Source organism: Lutjanus erythropterus, chromosome 6 (assembly GCF_056507025.1).
Source record: "Lutjanus erythropterus isolate fLutEry1 chromosome 6, fLutEry1.hap2, whole genome shotgun sequence".
Taxonomy (NCBI): domain Eukaryota; kingdom Metazoa; phylum Chordata; class Actinopteri; order Lutjaniformes; family Lutjanidae; genus Lutjanus; species Lutjanus erythropterus.
The window spans coordinates 11,558,028-11,585,120 of NC_139322.1; the positions used below are offsets into that span (position 1 = coordinate 11,558,028).

The window sequence follows — 27,093 nt, forward strand, 5'->3', positions numbered from 1 at the left end:
GTTCTGTCAATGTAAAATGTTCATTATTTAGAGCTTTCCGCACACCTATATATATACAGCTCATCTTTGGTGTAGCTATAGGAAAAGTAGGGGCTTGTAGTGGTTTATAATGATGCTGTGAGGTTGCTGTTTGTGTTCTCTGGTGTTCCTACACGTGAGGCACTTCTAAGACATGTACAGTTTTATTTGTCGCTTGGGTGAGTCAGAGTACAGCATCATAGAGGCTTTAACCAGGAGGAGCTGCTCTCCATACTCATCTAGGCTCAGAAAAAACTAGCAGCACTTGCTGTGGTTTTATTATTTTCCTGCAGAAACCCAAAATAAAAGAATGAGCTTGAAAATGCGCATAAAATATATCGATGCTGTTGTTTTCAAGTTTTCAAAACAGCAAAAGGTGAAAGTTTAGGCGTCTTTATTTCTCAAACACGTGTAAAACTAACAGACAAACATGACTATATACAAGTCCAACATGCTGAACACGGATAACATTCTAAACTGCTGGTAAACACAAGGCACCATCCAAGATCAACAATCAGTTACAAGGTCTGAGATCTGAAGAGAGTGGTCAACTGTGTCTGTGCAATTGTACAGTATTGTTATTCTCTTATCCTACAGTATGTGCTTATTATATTATTACACAAAACAGCAGGAGAATAAAGGGAAAATAAAACAAGTCTGGCAACGTCGGTGGTTTGAACACTACCTCCTCCTGTGAATGTTTTTTTTAGCAGGAACAGTTGACTTGATTGAGAAATCATAGCAGCAGTTTTTCTGTGGGTTTCAATGCATACTGCATCGCTACATAGAAATGACCTCAAATGTTCTGGTAGTACTCAAAAAATAATCTGCTTTACTCTACAGTCCCTCACACATACACCGTGTTACACACAAACACATGGGAAAGGTGCCTTACTGCTTCAGCGCCTTAAATTTTTAACATATCCCTAATATGATTATGATTTTCAGTAATACAAATACAGCCTTTACAACAAAGGATCACAGAAAAAATGAAAACATGAAAGCTACAGATTTGAGACATTGAAGCTCTTTTGGTGCAGCAGTACACTGTAAAAAAAAAAAAAAAGAAAAAAGAGAGAAAACAATTTCAAGGCAACTGTCTTCAGTAAATGTGAAACTCAAAGTTTTGAAATAAACATTAGAAAAGTTTTGCTGATTGAGATCGTTTACTTTTCTTCTTAAAATAATTGAATCTGAGTTTTTAGAAACAAAATGTTGTACTTGAAAAACTGTTGTGTAAACTCATTTTAGTAAAAGTGAATAAACGTTAATAATTTAATATTTTCAATTGCAATCATTTCATTTCAAGCACCTAAATATTGACAGTAAATTGTAGGTTGGCAAACATTTTTTGAGTTCATTTCAAAACCTGTGAAGAAAGAAATTTTTACAGTGCTGTAAACCACCTCTGACCAACTTGTTTAACTTGTTTCATACAGATTTGACCCTCCTGCAGAGGTTGCATCACTTAAACAAACACCAAAGATTTGTACAAACATGCTAAAATAGGCCCACAGGAGTCCCTGCAGGAAAAGTGAGATTTAGAGCAATATTTTGTTTTTTAGTGTCCCTCCCGGCCATAAATTTCCGAATTATGTATCCGTTGTTCATTATCCTGGGGCCAATGTTATCTAGAAAGGCTTCAAAATTTAAATTTTAGCACAGTTCATATGAACAAATACACACTTTCAACGCTTCCCAGTTACTATTACGAGCAGAAAGAGAAAAAGAAACTCAAAACAAAATCAACAAAACAGCTTTACACTTCATCAGAAAAGGTGACACAAAACCAAAGTGGATTTGGTCTCAGTTATCAAAACTCCATATAACGCTGGAGGGACTGTCTGGTGTCTTTACACACACAGTATGAAACAAAGTGCTTGATTTCGGACAGATGCTTCGACAAAACGACAACACTGCAAATCTGCTGCAATTTCTACTGAATAGAAATGATTGCATATATTTCTCAGCATCTATTCATTGTGTTTGTGTACTGAGGTCATTTTATTGTAACAAGAACATATTCCTTTCATAATCCACTCATATCCTAAAGAAGAAAATTTAAAAAAAGAATGTGCAATTTTCTGCGCATATTTCAGCATTACAGCATACTAAACATTTACGTTCTCCAGTATAGGCAACAGTATTTTGGCTGGAACATACAAAACAGAGAAAAGAGCCGACTAGAAAAGCCTTGTAATGTATCGCTATGATAAAGGTTTGTGGAACTAGGCCTCCTCTTAGATCCAAAAATGAGCTTCACTTCAAAGACCTAGCTTCGTCTGTGCTCGAGACTATAATACATCTAAAAAAATCTGACTGTACACGATCTGCTGTTTTTGGTTTTGCAAAACTTTGCAGTATAAAAAACATACAAACACTGCCATAGATAAAATCCAACTAAAATGTTTTTTTCTTTCTTTTTTTTTGCTTTTTGACTAAAATAAAAGTATTTTGGATGTTGGTATGAATGACAGTAGTGCTCATAATACATGGGCTACATTTTGAGCTACTATGAACTCAACTGCTTCAAAATGAGCCCAAATATTATCCAAAACATGTTCGTAAGTAAAGGAACAAACAAACATGTAGATCTCAAGGGCTCTAATGTCTTGATCGACCTCCTTCAAAAGCGTGGTGCTCCTCATGTGCTGAAACATGAGCAGAAAGAACAATTACTCACATTTTAAAAACAATGGCATATCATTGTTAAAGGGTAACATATTTTTCAATTTATTCGATCCTATTTTCCCATGTTTTTGTGTTTAAGCGACTAATGACCAGAGTCCATTAACAAAAACAGCAATTTTACCTCTCTGCCTCTCCTGTCTACCGCCGCCTCAATTGGTCAGTTTATTTTTGGTCTTCTCTGTTTGCCTGAAATATTGTGAGTTTGGTGTTTTGGTTTAATTTTGGTATTGTGTAACTTTTGGTATTTTAAAAAGTTAAAAACTAACCAAGTCAGTGGTAGACCAGAAAGGTAAAGTTAACGTTTTTGTCAGTGGAGTCTGGTTGCTTTGAACAGAGTGATATAATGGGTGTTTCTGGATAAAGATGCTGTATGCGAAATTAATTTCCTCTAGAGGTCAAAGTAGACCATCAGCATCTAAGACGAAAATAATGGACGCTTTGTTTACTCAATTAAGTTGGGGGGGAAGTGTCACCTGTCACACTGCTCAATTTCTCACCTAACATATTTTCAGAAACATATTTTAAGGCAAAAAAATTAAAAAGTTTAGCTGTAACTCAATGAAATATTGTAAACAGACAGCTGTTATTTTGGCTCTAGTTTCCCACAAAAAATTTCAAAAACTCAAACTGTCAAACTCGGCAGCGTTGATCAAAGATGGCTCAAGATTCTGTTACTGCGTTGCCTATTTAACGCCCAAAATGTTCTCAGCAATTTATAGTTTAGTGCATTGTTTAGCTGTAATATGAAAAAGATAGTTGTCAGTCCACCATGTGGAAAATAGACGTGGGGAGGACAGAGAGAGACTTGCACATGCACAAACATGCATGCATGGCCAACATGGATAAAAACATAAGCAGAGGGACGGTGACTACATTCTCTGCTCAGGACGCCATTACTCTACTATATCTTTACATAGCAAACAGTTGTTTGTTGACAACTAGTTAGGTTGACTTTGTTTTTTTTACACCTTTAGATATTTGTCACTTAAACACAAAAACATTGGAAAATAGTTTGAGTTAAAGTTGAGCTTTAATATTCCAAGAAAATACTCACGTTTGTAAAACACCGCTTTAAAAGGAATCTGTGGAAGGAGCTCATAGATCCTCCCCAAGATGTTCGACTCGTTTGCGCAAGAAGCGTTTCCGTTCCACACCTGAAAGACGTCTTCTCTGTCTCTGACACTGACGCTGACCCCGACTACTTCATCCTCTGCAACATCAGAGAAGGAGATCAATTCACGTCAGCCTTTCATTATTACACACATAATACAGCAATGGCACTTTAATTTAAAATAAAAACAAAACAATCATTTCCTTGACCTGAAGTCATTTTATTTTCACATAACTCAATTAAGAAATTTACCTGAGGCACAGTAATCACTGAACTGTTCTCCAATCGTAGCCAACAGCAACTCCTTCCACACAACAGGCTGCAAATATGAAGACAAATTTGTTAGAGTAAACAAAATCAATAGACAAATAATACACGATAAATACCTGAAGTGTCACTTACAGTGCATTCTTTGGGTACTTTCATCTTCCAAACACCACCTTTAGCATTGCTTTCTTCTTCCCTGTGTGCAAACCAGCAAGCAACATTAAACAAACCAATTTCAAACCACTTGAACACTATGAACATGCATTAATCTTAAATTAAAACACACCAGAGTGGTTTTCTCTCTCCCCTCATCAGGTGATAGCTGCATCTCAGTGACAGGCTGGACACGCTGGGTATGTTGTTGTAAACCCTCCAGAAGTTCTACTCCAGTGACAAGGCGAAAACAGGAAACAGATGATTTTATTGAACCATTTACTGGCACGGGGAGGTCAGACAGTTCACACGGTTGGCCTTGTTAATATTTCACATTTGTTGTGCTGCAGAAAATCGCTGTCAAAGGTCTTTTCCTCATTGCTCTTAATCACAAACACACAATAAAAAAACTCATTTATGAATACTTATGTTATATTATTATGTTTCTATGTCAACACACTTGTTTTAACACACCGTTTGAAAATATTACGTGTGATGATATTGAACCAAATGATGTGGTTTGACCTGTATTATGATGTGTATGGATGCTACTAGTGGTGCTACTTAATCCTATGTACCATTTATTTTCAAGTACAAAGACATTGGTGAAGAAAAAAATCATTCGGTTTTTTGGGGTTTTTTGCTGTTTCCCTGATTATTAATGATAATTAATTAACTTTTTATTGGCTTATGAAGGGGGGCATGCCACAAAATGTTTGGGAAGCACTGCTGAAAGTCATTACAATGAGAAGCTTTCCTAAAATTATGAGTTAATATCTCAAATTAATGCATTATTTTGAGATACGAAGTCACATTGGTGGAAATGGGCTTCCATAAAAGAGAAACTCTAACAGCAGTGTGGAAAGAAAACACCTTAACATATATGTGCTTTGTACATAAGGAAATGTGTCATGATGTATCAGGATTGTAAAGCATCTTACCTGGACGGTCTCCACTGTGTAGATTTTCTTCAGGTTTGACTCACATTCAGCTGCTGTTGTTCCTGGTAGAGATCTGACAAAGAACAGATACAGATAACTTTTTTTTTTAACTAATATTGTGGCCAGCCTTTAATGATGAAATAACAGTTAGATGAATGACCGATATATCAGCCAAACCAATACAATATCAATCAACAATAACATTTATTGTTAAAGTGTAAAATAAATATCTTGCCTCCATTATCTATGTCGCAAGTATTAACCACTTTTGAGTGATCATTGCAAAAAATGTTTGTGTATATGTGTATATTCAAAATTCAGTATAAAGATATGTGCCACTATTTCTTTACCCCCTAAAAACCCAGTATCAGTCAGGCCTAGAATTGATCCCACACATCACTAAATAACCCCTCATAACCTTCCATTTTACTTCGACCCATTCTTTAAAAATGGATAAGGTAGCAGATTTCCAGTGGCGAGTTCAGCTGGACAGATTATTTTCATAAAGGATTCATCTGCTGATTATGTTCATGATTAATCATTTAGTCTAGAAATATAAAAAATATGAAAAATGCTCATCAGAATTTCCTAAAGCCCATAGTGACGTCTTCAAATCGCTTCTTATGTTCAACCAACAGCTCCAAACCCAAACGCTCTTCATTTACGATCACAAATGACAAAGAAAAGCAGCAAATCCTCACATTTATGAAGCTGGAACCAGCAAATGTTTTACATTTTTATTTGAAAATGACTGACACAATTAATAAATTGTAAAACTGGTTGCCAACTACTTTTCTGTCAATCGGTTCATCCATTAATCGACTAGTCATCGCAGCTCTTATCTAATTTGCCTCTTCAAAAGTTTACGAGCTTGTAAAGCTGTCGGGTCTTCTTAGGTGACGTGGTCTAAATCCATTTCTTTCCGTGTTACGTTACTAACATGTTTCAGTGAGCTGCCCTCTGAGCAGACAGGTTGGTGGGGAGGAGGGGGGGTCAGATGACAAATAAGCCAGTAAACAGTAAACAACACTGACCCCATTTGAACACAGCAGCACCCTGTGGTTTGTACACACTGTGGAGGAGGAGGAGGAGGCTTGTATAACTCACTGTCACTTGTGTCCAACTCTGGGTTGTGATTACTGGACATTAATTTGAAATCACTTTTATAAAAAAAACACCATTAATAGTAAATTAGGAACTTTAAAGCAAGGTTAGGACACTAACTAAATCTACATGTTGGCATTTTTTAGATAACTGAAGTAAAAATAAAAACTAGTCTTATGGAAAAACAAAACCAAAACTAACTGAACAACATTATGTACTTGCATAAGTAAAATGAAAAGGTGCAGATGTTTATTGAGAGTGTTGTGTTTGTATTGTAATATCTATTCTGAACATCTTTGATCTTGCCCCTGACAAATACCCCCATATTTAAATAATTAAAAAAAAACATATATATGCTGAAATAAATAAAAACTAAACATTTTAAACAATGAAAATTAAACTGAAACAAGAAAACAATCTCTGGAAACTAACTCAAATTGAATTAAACTGAAAACAACTAAATAAAAAGTGAAATATAAAACAAAAACCACACGAAAAATACAAAATTTTTGAAGCAATGGCAACTTTGACCCACATAAGTCCAGCAGAAAAAAAAGAAATGCTTCACTGAACAATGGCAGCAGACACATGAGCAATGACTCAACAAGTTTTTAACAGTCACACCTGTGCTCTTAAAAATACAAATCAAATTCAAGTACGAACTCAAACAGAGCTGACTTTTTATGTTTAGCGAGCTAGACTCACAATTAGGCCTTTTTGTTTATTTTAAGATCCTTCCAAGCAGAGGACCTGCGTATGTAGGTCAGAGAGAAAACAAGTTGGCAGAAATGCTACATAACAGGCAGAGATTTGTTGTAATGTTATTCTTAATGTGATTTATTGAGGCAAACAATCGATATGTCGTTGTTAAACACGTCTATAATGTTATCTGGGCTGACTTGAAGCAGGCCTGATAAATTCGTCATCTCCTTTCTTTGTTCTCATTAAAAAGGTCAGCAGCCGCAAAGAGTTCACCCACTTGACACTGGCTAAAGATGAATAATAAACGATGGAGGGAGACGATAACTGAGCAGAGTCTTACCTATCGAGCCAGAAAGTCCAGGGAGAATGTAAAGGCAGAGTGTCGATTTCATTGTTATTTGAAATCCTTCCCAAATCTCTGTCGCTGATGTGAATGTTGTGCTCCAGCAGACCCGCCGGGCTGGATGATGTGTTCATTTGCAACGCGGCTACTGGAACTGCCATTGTCGCCTCTCGACAACCGGATGACTTGGTTAAGAAGAAGGGCTGTTATCGTTTTATGTATATATAGGTTCGTTAGGTCAAATTAACCCCGATCAGCTGCTGACTCATTGGTCGCTTCGCCGGTTTGCGCCGCCGCCACAACAACAGAAAAAAAAACGATGACGCCCGCTGACAGCCTGCAGCATCTACAGCCCACCGGAGCGATCCAGAAGTTTCTGTCACCGAAGTCTGAACACGCCGTTACTGAAAATATATCTGTCTGCACTATAAGAGGAGACAAAGTCGCAATTCTGGCTTCTTATTCGGTTGCTATGCGGGCTTTCAAGTGCTTTGTTGATCTCAAGTTAAACTGGAACGCGTCTTCCGCAAATGGGACTACGTCATTTTATACTGCATTCAGGAGCTGTGGAAAAAATCGGAAAAATGATACCCCCACTGGGAAAATTAAGGTGAACGCCCCGTCAAGTCGGAGTTTGCTTGAGTTGTCTTTTTTATTCTTATTACTAGATATCATTACTAGATATAAGTTCATTTGAGATAAGATTTGTTTCTTTTATGTTGTTGTAAGATTTTTTATTCATGTATTTTTATTTCTTTTTTTTTAATTCTTGCTCAACTTGATTAAGAATTTAGATGGATCTAAAATGATAAAATGCCCTTTTTGTCTATATGTGTACACGTGCTGAATAACGTCACTTTTTTTGTTGCTGTTGTTTTGTCATACATCCTTTGGCAATATACATGTTTTTTGTTGTTGTTTCATACTTAGTTGAGCAATGTAAAGGTCTGTCTCCAATGTCAGTAACGCACTGGACTGAACTGACCTTAACATCTTCCCAAATCGGGATATGTGACTATCCAAGGAGCACTGAATGCAGCATTAGACATGCGCAGTCTTCACTGCCACCAGCTTTGTTGGGTTGCTACCTGCTACTGCTAACTAGCAAGTATTTCCTGCCTGTGACTGGACACAGCTATGGACATCGACGCGTTATTGGAAGCGTTTCAAGGCAATATTTCCAGTTATCTAAATGAGTGACTCATTATGAGTGGTGCATTTTGACATTTGTTTTGCTGCCTCCAGCACGATCTGTACTGTTTGCTAACTACGTTACGCGCGTTACCGTAACTTAGCCTGTACTAACAACGACTGTCGTTTAGAGGAGGCACTTAGGGACAATCTGATCGGTCTGTACTTGACCTAACTACTTAAATGTTTTTGTCAACAAGAAAGGAGTTAGTCACCTTCTACACTTTTGACCCATTTATTCTCTCACTGACAGAGATTATGTAAACAGCTAGCTGGGTAACGTCAACATAAACATGCTAACTTACTAACTTTTACAACAACTTTCCAACTAGTTACCTGAAACTGGTGTTTGATGATTTTATGATGTGACAATTAACTTGTTTGCTTCCTTGTTGAGTATATTTTCACATGGCAGAGGTGATAATTGACTCTTTATAATAATTTAATCATTGCTAATGTACAATTAATGTGCCAGAAGTAGCCTGAAACTAAATGTGTTTTAAAGAGACAGTTCACCCCCAAATAAAAATACGCATTTTCTTCTTATCTGCAGTACTATTTATCCATTTAGGTTATTTTGGTGCCAGTTTTGAGACATTGGCCTTCTCTTGAATATCAGGGACCTAGATGGCACTCTGCTTGTGGTGCTCAAAGCGCCCAAAACAAACAAACAAACAAAAAAATTGAAAACCTCACCAGCAATGTGTCTTTCCAGAAATCATGACCCAGTTATTCAGGATAGTTTTGTGTGAGCTGTTATTTCTTTTTACCCAACTATACCTGTCTACCATATTACCATGCATTAGGAAGCTTGCATAACTCAGCTGAGGAGGATGATATTAATGTTTACAGGAGCCTTCTGTCCATGAATAGATGCACACTTCTTATGGATATGTTAGCAGGTGAAGCTCCGTGGAAAGAAAATAGTTGCTGAGAATTATTAAGAAGGCATACATCTCTCAGAAGATAACTCAAAATCTCTGCAAGTCACATCAAAACAATCTAGACGGATAAATAACACTACAGGTCAGGGGAAAAATAGGTATTTTTGATTTTAGGGCGGACTGTCCCTTCAACAGTTTTCCAGAATAATTATTTCCAGAATACTTTATTCTCTAATATGCTTGTGCTATTTTAAAAACTTTCATCTTTAGGTTACAGTTAATGCAGGTTTGGTTTGTTTGGTGTGGTAGCTGGATTAACATTGTTACCAGTAAACTAATTCCTGTGTTTTTCATGCGGGCATTTACAGATTTTGAGAAGAAAGGCAAGAAGGAGACCTGTCCCATTCTCGAACAATTCTTGTGTCATGTCGCCAAGACAGGGCAGCCAATGTGAGTAGTAGTAGTATTCTACAAAGACTCACACAAAATGTTCAAACTTCTACAAATCTTCACACACAGCAATGAGTTTCATGAAGTCAGCTTGGTGAAGTTTTTGTCACTCTTGTCAGAGTTTTTGTAAAAATATGTTCTGTGTCTTTTCATTGTTTTGTGTGTCTGTATGTTTCAGGATCCCGTGGTCACAGTTCAAAACGTACTTCATGTTCAAGTTGGAAAAAGTCATGGATGATTTCCACGCTTCAGCACCAGAACAGAGAGGAACACATAATCCCAACGTAGACTATGTTCCCTTTGAAGAGATGAAGATGAGGATATTAAAAATTGTGGATGGTTATAATGGGTGAGTAAAGATGATCTTAAGCCGCTGGGCAAACTACAAACAGATCTTTCCTCACAACTCCACATACACAACTCTTTCATTTCACCAAGTGAATGAAAACATAGCCACAAAGTTTCATGAAATGAAAAAATGGAAAATATTGCGGCATTAAATTTGTGTTACTTCCTCCACATCAATTGCAAATGTATCCCACTAACTGTTTTGCTGGCGACTCTCTAAAAAACATATTTGCAGAAACACTTCTCATCCTCAGTGTGAAAATGTATTCTTGAATTTCCACATTGCAAAATAGCTTATTTGAAAATAAATATTAGCTCCTTCACACTCGACATCAACATTTAATTTAGTTGAAATACTATTGCTTCAAATAAGAAACAAATAGGAAACAACAGCTGTCCTCCTTGGTGCAGCAGTCAGATCTACACTTGATATTTTAACATTGAGACATAACACTGTGTAAACTCTCATCCTAGAATGTAAGAATCTGTATGTTTGCAAAGCATGATTAATCGTGACGGCAGTGTGTGGCTAATCCTAAATATATCTTCTGATAACTTTTCCAGAATCCCATTCACCATCCAGCGTCTATGTGAACTCCTTACAGATCCCAAGCGCAACTATACAGGAACAGACAAGTTTCTCATGGGTTTAGAGAAGGTTTGTGTAAAAGTCCATTAGCTGTGATGTTTTCACTGTATTTTTCTTGGCTTTAAATTGCGTTCTAATATATGTAATTGTTAATGTTTTGCAGAACGTAATGGTGGTCAGCTGCGTGTACCCCACATCAGAGTAAGTACATCAGCTGTCAAGCTTTCGCACTCCTTGCTCTGCTGGCTGCAATATTTCTATTAAAGAGATAGTTTGAATTTTTTTGAAGTGCAGTTATATTAGGTGCTTATCTATAGTCAGTGTATTACCTGCAGTGGATGGCAGTCAGCACGATCGCAGTTTGGAGAAGCAGCAGGAGTCGGTGTAGGAAGCGAAACAATGCACTGCTGTGGACAGGATCAGCAGCACAATGTATTTTAGCCACCTAGAAAGCAATATCAGTTAAAGTATAATAAGCTATATTTACAATATTTCCACTGCTTTACCTTGTTGTCAGACAGCCTTTTCTGATGGGAAATGGTTGTTATAGAAGCCAAAAGTTGCTCTCTCCAAAGCCACAAGACTCCATTGCCAAAAGCATTAATTTTACCCTGTATAGAATAAAGGAGTTGTTGATCTATCACTTGTGCATGAACTCTTAAGATTTAGCCTATAAACATGCCGTAAATGACATCTGTGAAGTCAGCCTGGCATGTTGGGGCTTTAGGAGACTTTGGTTACACCAGACAAGCGGTATAGAGGCATTCACTTTCATTGTTTGGGTGATTCTGCGATGGTGTTTTCCTGTTAAACTCCAGCAATATTTTGTGGACTAAAAAATTAAACCCAACCTTTAATGAATTCACCAGTAGACAAGCAAATCATGTGTTCTACAAGCTCAAACTTTTTGGGTTCGGTAATGGAGTGTGATGGGTTCGGAGAGAGCGATATTTGGTGTATATAATGGTGGTTTTCCTGTTGAGAATGCTGTATGATGGCAAGATAAAGCAGTGAAAATATTGGAAACGCAATGGTTACTTAAAATTATATCTTGAGGTGGCTAAAATACAGTTGGCTGCTGACTCTATCCACAGCAGTTCATTGATTAGTTTCAGACACCACTGCTCCTGCTGCTTCTTCAAACTGCAACCGTGCCTACCATCATCTACTGCAGGTAGTATACTGACTATAGATAAGTACCTCATAGAACTTCACTTCAAAAAAACCCCAAACTGTCCCTTTAAACTGCTTCTGATGCACATTGACAGCTCCCTTTAATTTGCTTATTCCATCACACTTACAAAGTTACATTTAACAGCCAGTTGTTTTTGTGCCTTTCTACTTCTTTCGAAGGAAAAATGGGGCATCCAGTGTAAACAGAATGAATGGAGTGATGTTTCCTGGTAACTCTTCTCTATATTCAGACAGGTGGGAGCCACATACTTGTCAGTGATTGACTTCCACGAATCTAAAGTTGCCTCATGCACCAGCAAGTGGAAAACTGAATTAGTTTAGAGACAAATAAAAAAAAAAAACAACTACAACAACAACGAGACTACAGTAAGGGCAGTTAAGTCTTGCCTGTCAGTTTGGGTCGTAGAAGTTCTGCTGATTTGCCAGCTTGTCATATGACCAGTGTAAGAAATTGTTATTTTCTTCTTTTGCAGTCGAAATGTAAATGGACCAGGAACACCAAAACCACTCAACAGACCAAAGCTGTCAAGCTGTCATTCGCTCTCGACCAACGGGCTCCCTGACCGTCCTGTCAGTAAGGAGCCAGAGCCGACCACAGAGGAGGTGGAGGAGCGCATCAGGTGATTAAAATAACTATGATACATATGTGGCACTGTGAGTGAGTGTGTAATATACTAAGTGAGCGTACGCAATATGTTTAATTCTAAAAGCTGATAACATCCAAACACAGATCTTCCAAATACTGTATCTGTAGAAGGAACACATATAAACCACTGATTGCTTTAATCTTAAGTATATAATTTGATGAGCCAATTCTGTGTTTCTGTCATTACTGCAGTGATTCCCTGCCATCAGAAGGTGGAATTACACCAAATAGCGGGATAAAGAACAAACACCCTGAGGAGGAAGAGGAGGAGGAGGAGGAGGGGGAGGATTCAGATGCTGGCAAGCATGAGGTCAAGAGGCTCAAGTTTGATGAAACGGTGGAGGGTGAAACTGAAACTGAAGAAAAGGAGTCGTCTTGTTGTAAAGGGTCGGAGGGCTCGTCGGAGACACCGGAGCCTTCAAGAGAATCTTGCGGTCAAGAAAGTGAAAGTGAAACATCTTGTGACACACCGGCTGTTTCGGAGGATCATGGTAAGTGTTGACTGATCTTCACTTCGGCTGACGTGTGTATACTCAAGTGTTGAAGTGTTATAGTATCAAGTAGGGCTGAACGATTTTCAAAAATATCTTAACTGCAATTATTTTGAATGATATTGTGATTGCACTATGATTTTTATATTTAGAGGGAATAGTCATTTTTTACATAATTCTCATCTTCACTGTGAAACACATTAAAATGAACAGGGTGTTATTTTTGCGGGGACCAAACAAAGATATTTATTTAAGTCTGTAGAATGGGAGGTGTAGGCAAAAATATTTAATTCAAAATGATATTTAACACACCATTTGCCTTTTTGCCTCTTGTGATTTGAAAATTATACGAGCCATATTGCGATTTTGATTCATTGTGTAGCCCGAGTACCAAGTAAAGTGTTTTCAAAGACAAAGTCCGTATACATGAAATTAATTGGCAGCTATTCCAGTACTGGATTTGTCAATTTGAGTCATTTTCAAATTTTTTTTTATCCTCTCAAATGTATGCATCTTTGTTTAGTTTTTTTGGTCTTGTATATAATTGGGTTTTGGACTTCTGAGAGGACTTTTGAAGACTTCTCCCTTTGGCTTGGAATTTATGATTTTTCACTATTTCATTACATTTTACAAAATGATTAATTGTTTATCAATGAAAGTAATCATCAGATTAATCTATAATGAAAATAATCATTAGATGCAGTTGTAATGTTGTCCACTTTGGTCCTCAGAGCCCAGCAGCGCACAGACAGAACCTTCTGTAAGGGAAGAAGTCTCGCCTGAGAGCGGGGACGGACACAGCCTGGAGAAAGACAGCACTTCGGACGAACCTGAGCAACCTGCTCCATCTGAGAAGAGCGCAGGCGTTGAGCAGGGACATGGGGAGAGCAGCAGCAGCAGCAGTGATGGAGAAGGACAAACCAGTGAGAAGCAGGTACCTTCTTCCAGTAATTCACCTGACTTGTCAACAGAGGGCGACGCTGACAATTCAAACAGCACAACGACTGCAATAGAGCCTGGAGAACATGACTAACCTGAAGCCCAGCCTGCCAAACTGACTGTTTTTTACACTGTATGATACCACACTGAGGGTATATCTGTAGCACTGTGGACCTCTAGACTTCAGGATCAGGAGCGATGTGGACCAGGAGATTCCTCACAGACGGATCTTTTTGTCCTCTTCAGTTTCAACAACTCAAGGCCACTAGCTGCCTGGTCTTAAAACTGGAAGGAAATGATTTAAAGAAGATTATGGAGACTCTGCTTTTTCACTGTTGACTAAAAGTTTTTCTAATCTTTCTTCCTTGATTTTTATATCCGAGCATTATAATTTAACCTTGATAACCGATGTGTTCAATAATTTCATTAGTCATTCGGCATGTGTTTCCAAAAAGACTCATTTGATAGTTTGCGTTGTGTTTTGGCCTAAGATTAGTTGTTTTGACTCTCTTTCTGATGAATGTGTGTGAGGACACATGCCATTAAGAATGTGAAGCGACACTTCACAGATGTCTGTTTGATTTTTCTATGAAGCATATACCATAAAATGTATTTCTTATTAACATATTGCACTTGTTTGCATTGACCTCTTTGAAGGATGTTGAAATTGTCACACTTTTGCTTTGTCACTCTATGAAACCAATATAAACACACAATATTGCCAGTAGTAGTAACCACTTTGGTTAGATACAATATTGGTTTGGCTTAACAAAAGCCTTTTCTGCATCAAAATCTCTCAACAGAACACAAGGTACTTTTACACTTTCTGTATGTCATACCTTAGCTGTACAAATGTCCCTTTTGATAGCTTGGATTTTTACAGTACGTACCTGTAAATCAGTTTTTGTAGACTTGTAATACATGTCCACTGCCTTTGTAGAACTGATAATCGCTGGAAATTGAATGCTTGAGCTTGTATCATAGTATTCATGGAAAGCAATAAATGCTAAAATTTAAAGTGTCATGCTCAGTTAATATTAAGGGAGTTGTTCTTTTGACTTGCAAATTCAATTATACTCCGTACCAGCAGAACAATGAGGGCCAGTGAATTATGGGAATTGCCTATTAGCCACGCTTGAGGTGTGACTCTAGGAATAGCAACCCAGAAACCTCTATTATTGACTCCCACCCAGCACTTCAGGAAAATTGCTTCACATTTTATGTGGATGGGCAGTCAGTGATGATGGCACGTGTGGTCAGTTAAAGCCATAAATTCCTCCATGCTGCCATACTGACCAAGAAAACTGCAGGATATTCTGTTCTTTTTCTTTGTCTATCAAATGATGCCACTAGATGTAAGGAAGAACTACAATTTCAGTTTGGATTTTTAGTCTCTGCCTCTGGGTAGCCATGGGATGTGCTGCATCAGTATTTTTGTCCCCTAATGCAAAATAATAGCTGTAGGCTTGAGGGGGAACACATGGCAACATGGGCATGAGTGTAAGAAGCTTACATGCAATGCATCCTGGTACATGTGGGCACTGCTGGCTCGACTCGGGCAGGACCAGATTTTTTGATCAATATAACATGGATATAGGATGCAGTAAAAACAACAGATTTTGCAGCAAGAGCAATATAGCAAGACTGAGAAATGTATTCCCTCAGTTGACCACAGTTGACATCAACACTGACTGGACATCCACATAAAAAGTGGTACAATTTCCCTTTTTCTCTTGTCAAACACGAAGCACAAGACAGTTAACCTCCAAAAACTGAGGACCAGATTTCAGTCTTCAGCTGTATTTTGACTTTAATGCTGGCATAATGTGCTAACATGCGGATCATACACCCAAATCGTTGCATGCTAGCATACCAACATTAGCCAAATATGCTACATTAATAGTCATTTAGTTTTTAAATTCAGTAAGCAAATATACTTAACATTCATTATAATCTAATTATTATTAGCATGTTAGCATGCCTGTAAATGGTCATATTTTCAAAGATGCTAGTGGCACGACTAAAGGAATTGCGTTCTCAGTAGTTTAGTCCATCACTTTGGTCCAGACTGAAGTAGCTGGACAGCAAACAGATGGATCACTGTGAATATTTTTTATATTTCTTCAGTTTTCATTGATGGTTCCCAAAGGATGAATTCTGCTGACTCTTATAAACCACCGACTTTTCCTCTTGCATCATGATGAGGTCGGCTGTATAATTTTTTTTTAATTGAAATATCTCAGGAATGATTGGCTGGTTTGCTGTGAAATTTGGTACACATTTATGGTTCTCAGTTGTAACACTGTTGGTATCTTGACTTTTCATTTAGCAGTCATCCAGTCAAAATTTCATTTTGTCTTTTACTTTGTTTTATGGCCAAATACCTTAAAAACTAATGACATTCCCATCAGACTCACTCAGTCTGAACAAATGTATGAATGCTAACATACCGAACTAACACAGTCGGTGAACATTAAAGGACCAGTATGTAGGATTTAGTGGCATCTGCATTGCAGATTGCAAACACCTTGTCTGACACTAGAGTGTAGAATGACCTATGGTGGCGGCAAAATGCGTAGGAGACGCACAAAACACAAAAGGCCGTATGTAGAGCCAGTGTTTGGTTTGTCTGTTCTGGGCTAATGTAGAAACACAGCAGTGCAACATGGTGGCCTCTGTGGAAGAGGACCCACTCTCTAAATAGAAACAGCTCAGTCTACATTCATTACTAGCAAAGAGAGAATTACATCTAAATCCTCCTATAGATCCCTTTTGTATATTGATAAATAAATCAGTCTTGTATCTTATAAGCATCTTAGCATGATGATGTGAGCATTTAGCTCAAGTATAGCCTCACAGAGCTGCTAGCATGATTCTAGACTTGTTAGTTAACTGAACCACAGTAGTGGAGGGTGGAGCAATGTTACAGTGTTACACAGAAGTGAAAGTAACTTGGAACCTGTACTGTCAATACAAATGAATCATGGGTGCAGAAATGGTGGTTAACTTACGTAAGACAATTGGATGAGGGAGAATATGGGTGAGATTTAAAATATCTCTTGTGTAAGACCAGAGGGTGTGAATCATTTTAATCGTGTGAGGATAACGTCCAGCGACTCTTCTGATGGCCTTGACACTTCTAAACTAAGATTAGCACTATCCCCTGTCGTCAGCACATATCGCGGACCAGGAAGGTATTGTGCCAGGTCAAACCTTCACCTGTAAACAACGGCTGCAGTTACCACTAAGATGTAACGTAATGTCCATCATTAGTGAATTTAGCCACAACACATTGATTATGGGCTTCAGTGAGACTGAAGCAGGCATGTAAACAGTAATCAGGGTAGCAGTAAATAACGTGAAGGTCAGAGCTCTCAGGGATAACCGAACACTTGGCCTGTGTGAATCATCAGACTGGTCAGGAACCTCTGGGACTACCTGGAAAGATTAGGTGATATTCCACTCCCGTAATGTTTGGGGACTAAGAAGAGAGAGATCAACAAAAACAATCAAAATCTAAGCAGCGGTGTCAGAGATATCCTGACTTTTACTGGCTGGAATGGGTGAAGCTATTCCAGAAAAGATAAATCCTCCCATAATGCAGCTAATAGTTTCTTTTCACTACCCACAATCTTTGACTGTACATCTCTGTGATTAGTCTATATACCTTAACCAAGAGTTTACCTTTGCATATTTTACCACACAAGTAGTTTAAGCCATGCAAATGGACCATGCAAATATTATTCATATTGTATAATAATACACTGCCTGGCCAAAGAAAGTCACCACCTGGATTTAACTAAGCAAACATGTAAGAGCCTTCCATTGGATAATTACTGCAGTGATTAATATGTTTCAACTGGTAACAAGTTATTTAACCCTAACTGATGAGGAGCTTCTCATTTCTTAAACAACCATGTCTGAAGACATATCCTGTGAAAAAGATGTTACTCTGTTTCAGAAGGGTCACATTATTGCCCTGCATCAAGCACTTAAACGTTTGGTGAAATCAAACGTTAAAAAGTCAACAGCAGAACTCACGGCTATGTTTAATAGTGAAAGTAAGAGCATTTCTCCATGCACAGTGTGAACAGAAGTGAAGGGATTGGGACTTAACAGCTGTGCAGCCTTAAGAAAACCACTTATCAGTGAGGCCAGTTGGAAAAAAAGGCTTCAGTTTGCTAGGGATGGAAAAATGTCATGTCGACTGATGAGTCCAGATTTATCCTGTTACAGAGTGATGGGCACATCAAGGTAGGAAGAGAGGCGGATGAAGTGATGCACCCATCATGCCTAGTGCCTACCATACAAGCCTAAGGGAGCAGTGTTATGATCTGGGGTTGCTTCAGTTGCTCAGGTCGAGGTTCAGCGACGTTATGTGCCCAAAAAATGATGTCAGCTCACTACCTAAATATACTGAATGACCAGGTTTTTCCATCAATGGATTTTTTTCTTCCCTGATGTTATGGGCACATTCCAAGACGACAATGCCAGGATATTGTACCATAGAGGCACTTGAAACCTTTTATTTAAGAGTATGTCTCTACAAGGCTAGCATACAGTAGATGTACTCCTCTCTGTCCAGGATAGGTAGAAGCTGGGATACAAGAATATCTCCTTAATGATCTGTCTGTGAACTAATTGATTTTGACAAGTGTCCATTTGTAATCCCTTATCATGTGATCCATAACAGACTGTGTCTCATCCTCACTCTCAGAGGGGATTTGCCACAACAACAATTCAGCTTGTATGGACTTCGATGTTATTTTGATCAGTTTGGTCTGATTTTTCACAAACTTTGCTTCGGTAATCGAGGACTAACACTTGGGGATTTTGTAATGTAGAGGGGACCTTCAAAAACAATTTCCCACGTCAAATAGTTTAATGTAATGTAAGAAGATCTGACGTTGAAGGAGGATTTGAAGAAAAGGTTTCCACAATGGGTCAGCGCCTGAGCGAGGAAAACGACCCGGACAAGGAAATTGATGTGGCCGAGCTGCAGGAATGGTACAAAAAATTTGTGGTTGAATGCCCGAGTGGAACTCTCTTCATGCACGAGTTCAAGAGCTTCTTTGGCGTCACTGATAACAAAGAGGCTGCAGATTACATTGAAAACATGTTTCGAGCCTTTGACAAGAACGGCGTAAGTACAAACTTCTGTTGTGTGGAATTATAGGCTTTACACATTGTCAATTTTCTCATTATAATGTTGACACTGCACTTACCACAGTAATATTGAAGATTTGTTGATTGGAAGCACTTTCACGCCAGTTGCAATTAAAGCCCATTATTGAGAACATATTTTTAAGAGCTGAAAACTGTTGATTTCTTTATTAATCTGTAACAATTTTGATTAATTAAATGCCAAAAAATGTACAGCTTCCAGCATATTTGCTGGTTTTCCTAAAGTCTACAAAAGTAACTGAATATCTCATCTGGTTAGTTGCAGCCCTACATATTATTTTCTAGTGAAAAAACACTTTCCATGACACCCATGTTTATGATACACTATTAACATACTTATAGTGCATTATAATGTGCTTATAGCAATTTACAATATACAATATAAGCACTCAGACAATTCATAATGCTTCCTATCAATAATCACATTATAAAGACATTATAAAACATTTTATAATGCTTTACTGTTCTTTCACTCAACATTTTATAAAGCATTATAACCACTGTTGTAATGCCTTATAATGTGATTCTAAGCTACTCAAAGAGGTCATTGGGTGCTTTAAGTAAAGTTATGAAATTCCTGAGGTATAGGCAGATGTAATACATTACATGCTGGTTATAAGTCACTATAAGTTCCCATTGTCTGTTTAATTAAAGAAAAAAAAAATAATAATAATACATGCAATAATACATTATAACCATTTCATAATGTGTTATAATCATATACTGGTTATAATGTATTACAACTATGAGAATTATAATACACTATGAGCCAAAAAGTGAGTGACCAACAATTATATTATTATACATATTATTATTTCTGGGCTTAACTTATAACTACATACATTGATATAAGCACAGTATAACACATTATAAGTATGTCTATAATGCATTATAGACATGGGCGTTTGCCTAAAGTTTGAACTCTTTCTCTTCATGTATGCAGGACAACACCATTGATTTCCTTGAGTATGTGGCAGCCTTGAACTTAGTCCTGAGGGGTAAACTGGAACATAAGCTTAAATGGACATTCAAAATGTACGATAAAGATGGAAGCGGATGCATCGATAAAACAGAGCTTCTTGAAATTGTGGAGGTAACATTCACTATTTTGCAGTAGCTTAATGCAACTATTGATCTGTAGAGTTTTCAAAACATTTGAAACAATATTTCAAGATTGGCGCTAACGTGCCTTCCTGTCACTCTCAGTCTATTTATCGACTGAAGAAAGCCTGCCACGGAGAGCTAGATGAGGAATGCAACCTGCTGACCCCAGATCAAGTGGTTGACCGGATATTTGAGCTGGTCGACGAGAATGGAGATGGTAAGTATTTGTAACGGTTTTCTGAAAGCTTAAAATGCTTCATGAATGATTTAAAATGTCTTTGTCAAGCAGCTGTAATGTCTTTGTGGTGTGTTAATGTAAAAGTGTTCTTGTTGTTTGTGCATACTGGAAGGGAAGGTGTGTCTCAGCTGTGCCATGGTCCTCTTACATAGTAAAATAATCGCAGAGAATAACTGTACTTCTTGACCGCAGGGGAGCTCTCGCTGGACGAGTTCATCGATGGAGCGCGGAAGGACAAGTGGGTGATGAAGATGCTGCAGATGGACGTCAACCCTGGGGACTGGATGAACGATCGAAGGCGCAGTGCTAACTTCTAAGGCTGGAACCTGGACTGTCAATCTGTCACACACATAAACATATCAGTCACGTGTGACCAATCATGCTGTGATTTTGTATCCACAGCACTTTATATCTATTTAAAAGCATCCTGGCACTGCACTGCTAGATTTTGCTTGCAAAGAGGCGACCTGTATTTTAATTCTGGTTCCACAAAACAACAGTAGTTTCAACCTTGTTTATAGCAATCTATGTTCTTGTAGGACTGTTTATATCTGTATAGATGCTGCAGACATGAGGTGCTTGTTGTATTTTCATTTTCTGTCATAAAATCATCATAAAAATGATTTAATAAAGATATTTAAAGCCCCTATGAAACAATGGTCCATCATAGAGAGGTGTTTTTACTCATTTAAAATGATTAGACCTCTTCTCAGGACTGTGTGGATTCTTGCACACACTGAGATTTACTGACATTTTTCTCACTCCCAGACAGTTTTGTTGCACCTAACTTTATACTTTTCACCGGTGCACTCATTCTTCGTGTCGTAGCTCACGCCCAACTTGAACTTGAAGGAAGATCTAAACTGTGAGGGTTTGTCGGGTCTTTAAAAACAATAAACATGATAAATAAATACCAGTTTCTGACTGCCTGCTTTATAGAAATCTGATGTATTACATGAAGTGAATAATGGAGTAATTTGAGAAACGTGCATAATGCAATTTCAAACTAAAAAATCTTCAAGTTAATGAAAAATACCAGGATTAGCAAAGACAATTTCACTGTTTTCAACTAAAAATAGTTGGTGGTAGGCCTCAGTATTTTGTATTGCACACAGAACGATAATACACTTGATTGAAATATCGCACAGCATGAAGTGACATTACATCTGAATAAGTACCAATATTGTACAGTTGGTGTACATTATAGTGCAGTCAATTGCCGGTTTTCCTGAGTATGTGGTGAGTATGTGGTCTGGGAGCAGTGCTGGTTGTACAGTGTTACAGCTGCAGGAAGGAAGAACCTATGATAAATGTTATCATACCTTCACACATTAAGGACATGCAGTCTGTCACTGGAGGAGTGAGAAATCATATACTGAATGCATTTTCACTTCAAAAATTCTCACATGGTTACATTTCAATTACTGTCTAAACTGTCCAGCATTTCACAAAAAACAAAGATTAGAGAAAAGTCCAGAGAAATTAAAATGATTTCTATATTAGAACTTTGTTTGTCTTCTTTTCATGCCCATTAATCATCTCAGAACCCCTCAGATTTATCATGCGACCCTTGTGAGGGGCCCGACCTGTTAGTTGAGAATCAATGAATTAAACTACCTAACTGTAAGTAGTTAAAACAAGCTCTAGTTTAAGAAGCTACAACAGTAAAAATGTGCTTACTTATGAATGCATCAGTATTAACACTCTAATTATGAGAATAATAATATATAACAGTCACAGGGGACAATTTACTTCAAACAGGTACTTTGTGGGATTTTAAATGCAGTACTTTTACTTTTAATGGTGCATTTTTATATGAATGTATTGGTAGTTTTACTTACTAGAGAGACAAAACAACTGCAGAGATACATAAGGAACACAAGGAGTGAAAAAAATTACTATGAGGGAACATAAAAGTAGCATACCGAGAGACACTAAGTGACTACAGAGATACATAAGGACCACAAAGAGACACAAGAGGACCAAAAGGAGACCCAAAACAACCACAGAGACAAAAAATATACCACAAGGAGACAAAAAACGAGGAGACACAAAACTATAATAGAGGGACAAAAATGACTGCATAGACAAGCACCACAAGGTGACAACAAATGACAGAGGAGACATAAAAGTAACACAGAGAGACAAAAAGGAGACAAAAAACGACAATGAGAAGGAACAAAAGTAGTACAAAGGGACAAAAAACAACATGGCACTAAACAGCTACAAAGGGACACAAAACTATTAGACAGAGAGACAAGATGACTGCTGTTTGAACAGAATAAAACCCAGAAATATCTTTGCATCTGCATCACTCAAGAGAGGCTGCCTCTCCACAAAGTCTCGCATTTTCTCGCGAGATTAGGCGCAATTTTCGTTTCTGCGTCCTATCCTGCTGCCAACTGACAATCCCACTGAACCATCACAGAGCAGGAAGTCTGTTTAGTTAGCATAAAGACGTCCACCTGCAGTCAACTGTCCGTGAGTTATTCGTTATACTTTACTGTCACGTAATATGTCAGCTAACGCGTCTTACAGCAGAAACTGAATGCCGACAATCCTGCGTTGTTTTAATGCGTGTTCACGACTGCACACGTGTAATAAACTCACCGGACAAGTGCTCTCCTCACTGTTTTCAATGTCGTCTGCGCTTGAGAAACCGGTCAGCACAGACGAAAGTAAGGTAAAGCTTGCACTTTAAGGGGAAAAAAGGGTGTTTCTGTTATAGTTTTCCCCACCAAGACGCCAATGTTTATGTCTTGTTGTCTGTCGTTATACCTCCTCACACGGTGTAATGCTGCCCCCTCCTGTCCAGCCTGCAGAAGACATCTGGAGGCTGAATTATGTCACCGGGAACCTGTTCTCCTGCCCGCAGGACGAGGCTCTGGCTCACTGCATCAGCGAGGACTGCCGCATGGGGGCAGGCATCGCGGTCCTCTTCAAGCGGGAGTTCGGCGGGGTAACAGAGTTAAAGGACCAGAGTGAGTCAGACCTTCTATTAAAAATTAATCTTGGACTGAATATGTCTTATTTATATCACCACAGAGAAGCTGGCTTTGTTTCTAGGAGAAGCCTATTAAACGCCTACATTTGCATTTACTTTTTCTACACAGTCTAAAAAAATATCACACATATTCTGTATTTTATGCATTTATGGCTCCACCATCCCACCACATGAAAATATCTCAGATGCCTTATGCATTATTTAGTGCACATTTATCAAAAATCCTCTTTGAAAAGTTGAGGATTTCCACTAGAATTTAAAATAAACATCTGTGACAACAATTCTTCATCTGACATTAGTTTGATTGGTGATAATCTGCACGTTATTGTCCAGATTAATCCATTAGTCTATGAAATGTCAAAAAATTGCAAAAATGTATATGCACACATAAGAATAAAAACAACAGTAGTAAATATAGAGTATAAAGTATATATAAAGTATGAGGAATAAATGGTAAAACCAGTGTCTGATAGAGTATGAAAATTAAGATAAAAGTTAAGTAGAACAGTAAAGTAAATTAAACTAGAATAGAAAAGTAGTTTTGGAAAATGACATTATTGCTTTAGATTAAACTTGAATCATATTCAATTAAAATAAAGAAAAATACTTAAATTAAATTTCTTCTTTTGTCCAACCAGCAATCTAAAACCCAAAAACTCTTCGTCATAAATGAGCGAAAAGCAGCAAATCCTTTAATTAACAGGCTGGAACAAAATTGCTTTCTTTCATTTAATCAATTAAAGACTAGTTGTTGCAGCTCTACTGTGCAGCATGAATTTTGTGATGACTTCAGTGAGGTTTTAAAAAAAAACATTTTGTGAATACGTGATGTTTGTATTTTGTTTTTTTTTTTCTGATGTGGATATTCTCTTTTTATATTCAAACAGAAAAGGTGACAGGACAGTGCGCCGTACTGAAAAGAGGCAGACGTTTTGTCTACTATCTGGTAAAGACGTCACCGTTAATCAGAACTGTTCAGTTTGCAGATTTTCAACAAACAGTGGAAGTTAATATTATTATTGTTGTTTTCCTGTTGCAATATTTCAGATCACGAAGAAAAAGGCCAGCCAAAAACCGACCTATGACCACCTGAGACAGAGCCTGGAGGACATGAAGTCACACTGTGAACAGAACGGAGTAACAAGAATATCAATGCCTCGGTGTGCAGCAGCATTTCCAGTCATGTTGTGATACTTAACAAACCCAGAGAGAAATACTCGTTTGCAGACTGAATTAATTTTGAACGTGATAAGATTTATGTCGGTTGTGTTACTGTTAAGCAGTGTATTTTTCTCTCTCTTTCTTACAGTATTGGTTGCGGCCTGGATAAACTGACGTGGGACAGAGTGTCGGTGATACTGGAGCAGGTGTTCAAACACACAAACATCTCCATCACGGTCTACAGCCTTCCTCAGAAAGCAGAGACCACAGTGATGAAGGAAAACAGGCGCAGATGATTAATGGGAAACTTTGTTTATCGTAAATTTACTTTTGTGTGTTATTTCCACAGTTTGTGGCCACGATGGAGATCATTTTCAGTGTAAAATGTTATTTTACAGTTAACAATTAAATATTTTTCTTTTTTTGCACAAGAAAGTCAGCAGAACTGTCATGAACTTCCTGATGTATATTATACAGTGAACATAGTTCTCCTGATCATATCTACAGGCACCTCTGCAGTCACCAGTTTTCAGCTATGAACTTCCAAAACCTTGATTTATGATTAAAGGAAACATTCACCACATTTTATGTGGATGTTTAGTCAGGGTGGGTACAAGTCTTTACAAAGTCTTAAATTCACATTTGCTAATAAGAGACCTTAAGATGATTAAATAGTCTCAAATTCTTTTTGGGAGGGTCTTAAATATTTATTCATTGAATACTGTAGGTGAAAGATGCCTGTACATTTAATACTGGGCGATATCTGCAAGACTTAAGTTTGAATGCCTTTCTCATCCTAACTTTGTCCCCTGGAGACCACCGTAGCCTGTGTCGTGGGTGGCAGAGTGGAGCTGGCTAGTTAGTGAACCTGTAAGTACTCCAGTTTGTGTTCTGTGTAATATTTTAACCCTTTGTCTCTCTGTTTAAACTTTAAATTCCACAATTTTATTCTCAAATTTGATGTTTAGTTTTGTTGCAAAATTGGCCTTACATTTATTTAATTAAACGGTGGCATTAAAAAGTCTTACATTTAACATATATATGTATTGCTGTGATACATCAACGTAGCCGCCATATTGGACCAGGCAAGGCTGGCCTGTGAGCAAATACATGCAAACGAGGTGGCTGCCATTTTGCAGAAAGAACAACAGACTTTGCAGCAAGAGAACTCAGGTGTCAAACTATTACTATTACTGTATGTCCAACTGACAACATTTACCAACACTGATTGGACATCCACATAAAGTGATGATTGTTCCCAGTTAAATCCAGATGTTACTGGGATTTGTACACCTGTCCCTTCTGGTTAACACCATGTGGTATTTTACGCTCAGCCTAAACTATCAGGTATCTCTTTATCCTCTCATGCATGCACCAGATAATTAGACTGTTGATTGAGCAAACAGTGTATTTGCATTTCTCTGTGGGCATCATATAACTTTTAGAGCGCTCATTGTAGCCTCTGCAGATGGTCGAGCTTTTGTATGATCCATTATTGATCCGCTGCTCGGGCTATTGTACTTCAATGCAGCCGGCCGGCCCCGTGTTGGACGCACCAGATGTGAGTGGAACAGAAAGAGGGGCGGGGAACCTGACACCACAAAGTCAATCTCGCATATCCATTTTCTCCAGGATGGTGAAAGCCTTTTAACACATCATGACTCTGAAGTGGGAAGCAGAGAGCTAATATACTCTACAACCTCCATTCAAAGCAGTCTATTACATGAGCTGATTCAAATACTTGAACTAAAGGGGGCTCCATTTGATAATTTGACAAGACCTACTTCAGCACACTTAGAAATAAAGGTGATAACTAGAACCGTAAAGGGTTATACGGCTTGTCCTTATTGGAGAACCCATTGTCGTTCCTGGTAGAACCTTTTCTAAAGGTTTCACCTGGAACCTTTTTAGACTTTTCTTCCTAGAATTCAACACAAAGGATTATACGTAGAACCATCTGTGAAACTTTTCCCACAAAATCCCCATTTTCTACCAAATTAACTCTGGTTCTTGAACCAGTTCCATTCAAGATCTTGAAACCTTGGTGCTATTTAGTGACCAGCCTGCATTTCTACCAGTTTTAGTGGAACCATTGTCATCAATGATGTCATCAACACAGGGCGTTGCACAATGCACAGCAATCCAGGGAATATGACACGCCCACTTTGGTTCCCAACGCTCAGGACTGTTCAAAAGGTTCTACAGAGAATCTTTCTATGGTGTAGTGGTTTCACCCAGAACCTTCTCTGAGGATTTGATCAAGAATGTTTCCTCTTTATAAGCTAACAAGGAACCACCCAGGGGGTTTTACACTTTTATATTCCAACAGTTTTATCTAGA

The 27,093-nt window shown here is 38.0% G+C and overlaps 4 protein-coding genes across 6 annotated transcripts; 3 read left to right on the forward strand and 1 right to left on the reverse strand.

Annotated features, from left to right (window-relative positions):
- Positions 1 to 1,998: 1,998 nt before the first annotated feature.
- On the reverse strand, positions 1,999 to 7,493 carry LOC146324939 (eukaryotic translation initiation factor 4E type 3-like). The gene is made up of 7 exons (XM_084720599.1): positions 7,328 to 7,493; positions 5,182 to 5,254; positions 4,374 to 4,468; positions 4,223 to 4,283; positions 4,073 to 4,139; positions 3,764 to 3,919; positions 1,999 to 2,669 (listed from the first exon to the last, which is right to left on the reverse strand). Exons 1-7 carry the CDS (start codon positions 7,489 to 7,491, stop codon positions 2,623 to 2,625), a joined length of 663 nt encoding a protein of 220 aa, XP_084576725.1. The 5' UTR covers positions 7,492 to 7,493; the 3' UTR covers positions 1,999 to 2,622.
- A 311-nt stretch (positions 7,494 to 7,804) lies between these two features.
- Positions 7,805 to 15,080, forward strand: LOC146324940 (serine/threonine-protein phosphatase 4 regulatory subunit 2-A-like). Of its 3 annotated transcripts, none has more exons than XM_084720598.1 (9): positions 7,805 to 7,940; positions 9,774 to 9,855; positions 10,034 to 10,204; positions 10,768 to 10,861; positions 10,956 to 10,993; positions 12,146 to 12,220; positions 12,460 to 12,606; positions 12,825 to 13,123; positions 13,855 to 15,080. In XM_084720598.1, coding segments are annotated over exons 2-9 (1,128 nt in total). In that variant the 5' UTR covers positions 7,805 to 7,940; positions 9,774 to 9,853; the 3' UTR covers positions 14,157 to 15,080. The 3 variants fall into 3 exon arrangements, with proteins under 3 accessions (XP_084576724.1, XP_084576721.1, XP_084576723.1); XM_084720595.1 differs by lacking the exon at positions 7,805 to 7,940 and adding an exon at positions 8,353 to 8,501; XM_084720597.1 differs by lacking the exons at positions 7,805 to 7,940; positions 12,146 to 12,220 and adding an exon at positions 8,353 to 8,501.
- Positions 15,081 to 18,764: 3,684 nt separating this feature from the next.
- Positions 18,765 to 21,245, forward strand: guca1b (guanylate cyclase activator 1B). The gene is made up of 4 exons (XM_084720600.1): positions 18,765 to 19,205; positions 20,190 to 20,339; positions 20,453 to 20,567; positions 20,781 to 21,245. Exons 1-4 carry the CDS (start codon positions 19,002 to 19,004, stop codon positions 20,903 to 20,905), a joined length of 594 nt encoding a protein of 197 aa, XP_084576726.1. The 5' UTR covers positions 18,765 to 19,001; the 3' UTR covers positions 20,906 to 21,245.
- Positions 21,246 to 22,939: 1,694 nt separating this feature from the next.
- oard1 (O-acyl-ADP-ribose deacylase 1) lies at positions 22,940 to 25,192 on the forward strand. Its single transcript, XM_084720601.1, has 5 exons — positions 22,940 to 23,271; positions 23,404 to 23,569; positions 24,480 to 24,538; positions 24,640 to 24,752; positions 24,902 to 25,192. Exons 1-5 carry the CDS (start codon positions 23,137 to 23,139, stop codon positions 25,047 to 25,049), a joined length of 621 nt encoding a protein of 206 aa, XP_084576727.1. The 5' UTR covers positions 22,940 to 23,136; the 3' UTR covers positions 25,050 to 25,192.
- Positions 25,193 to 27,093: the final 1,901 nt, after the last annotated feature.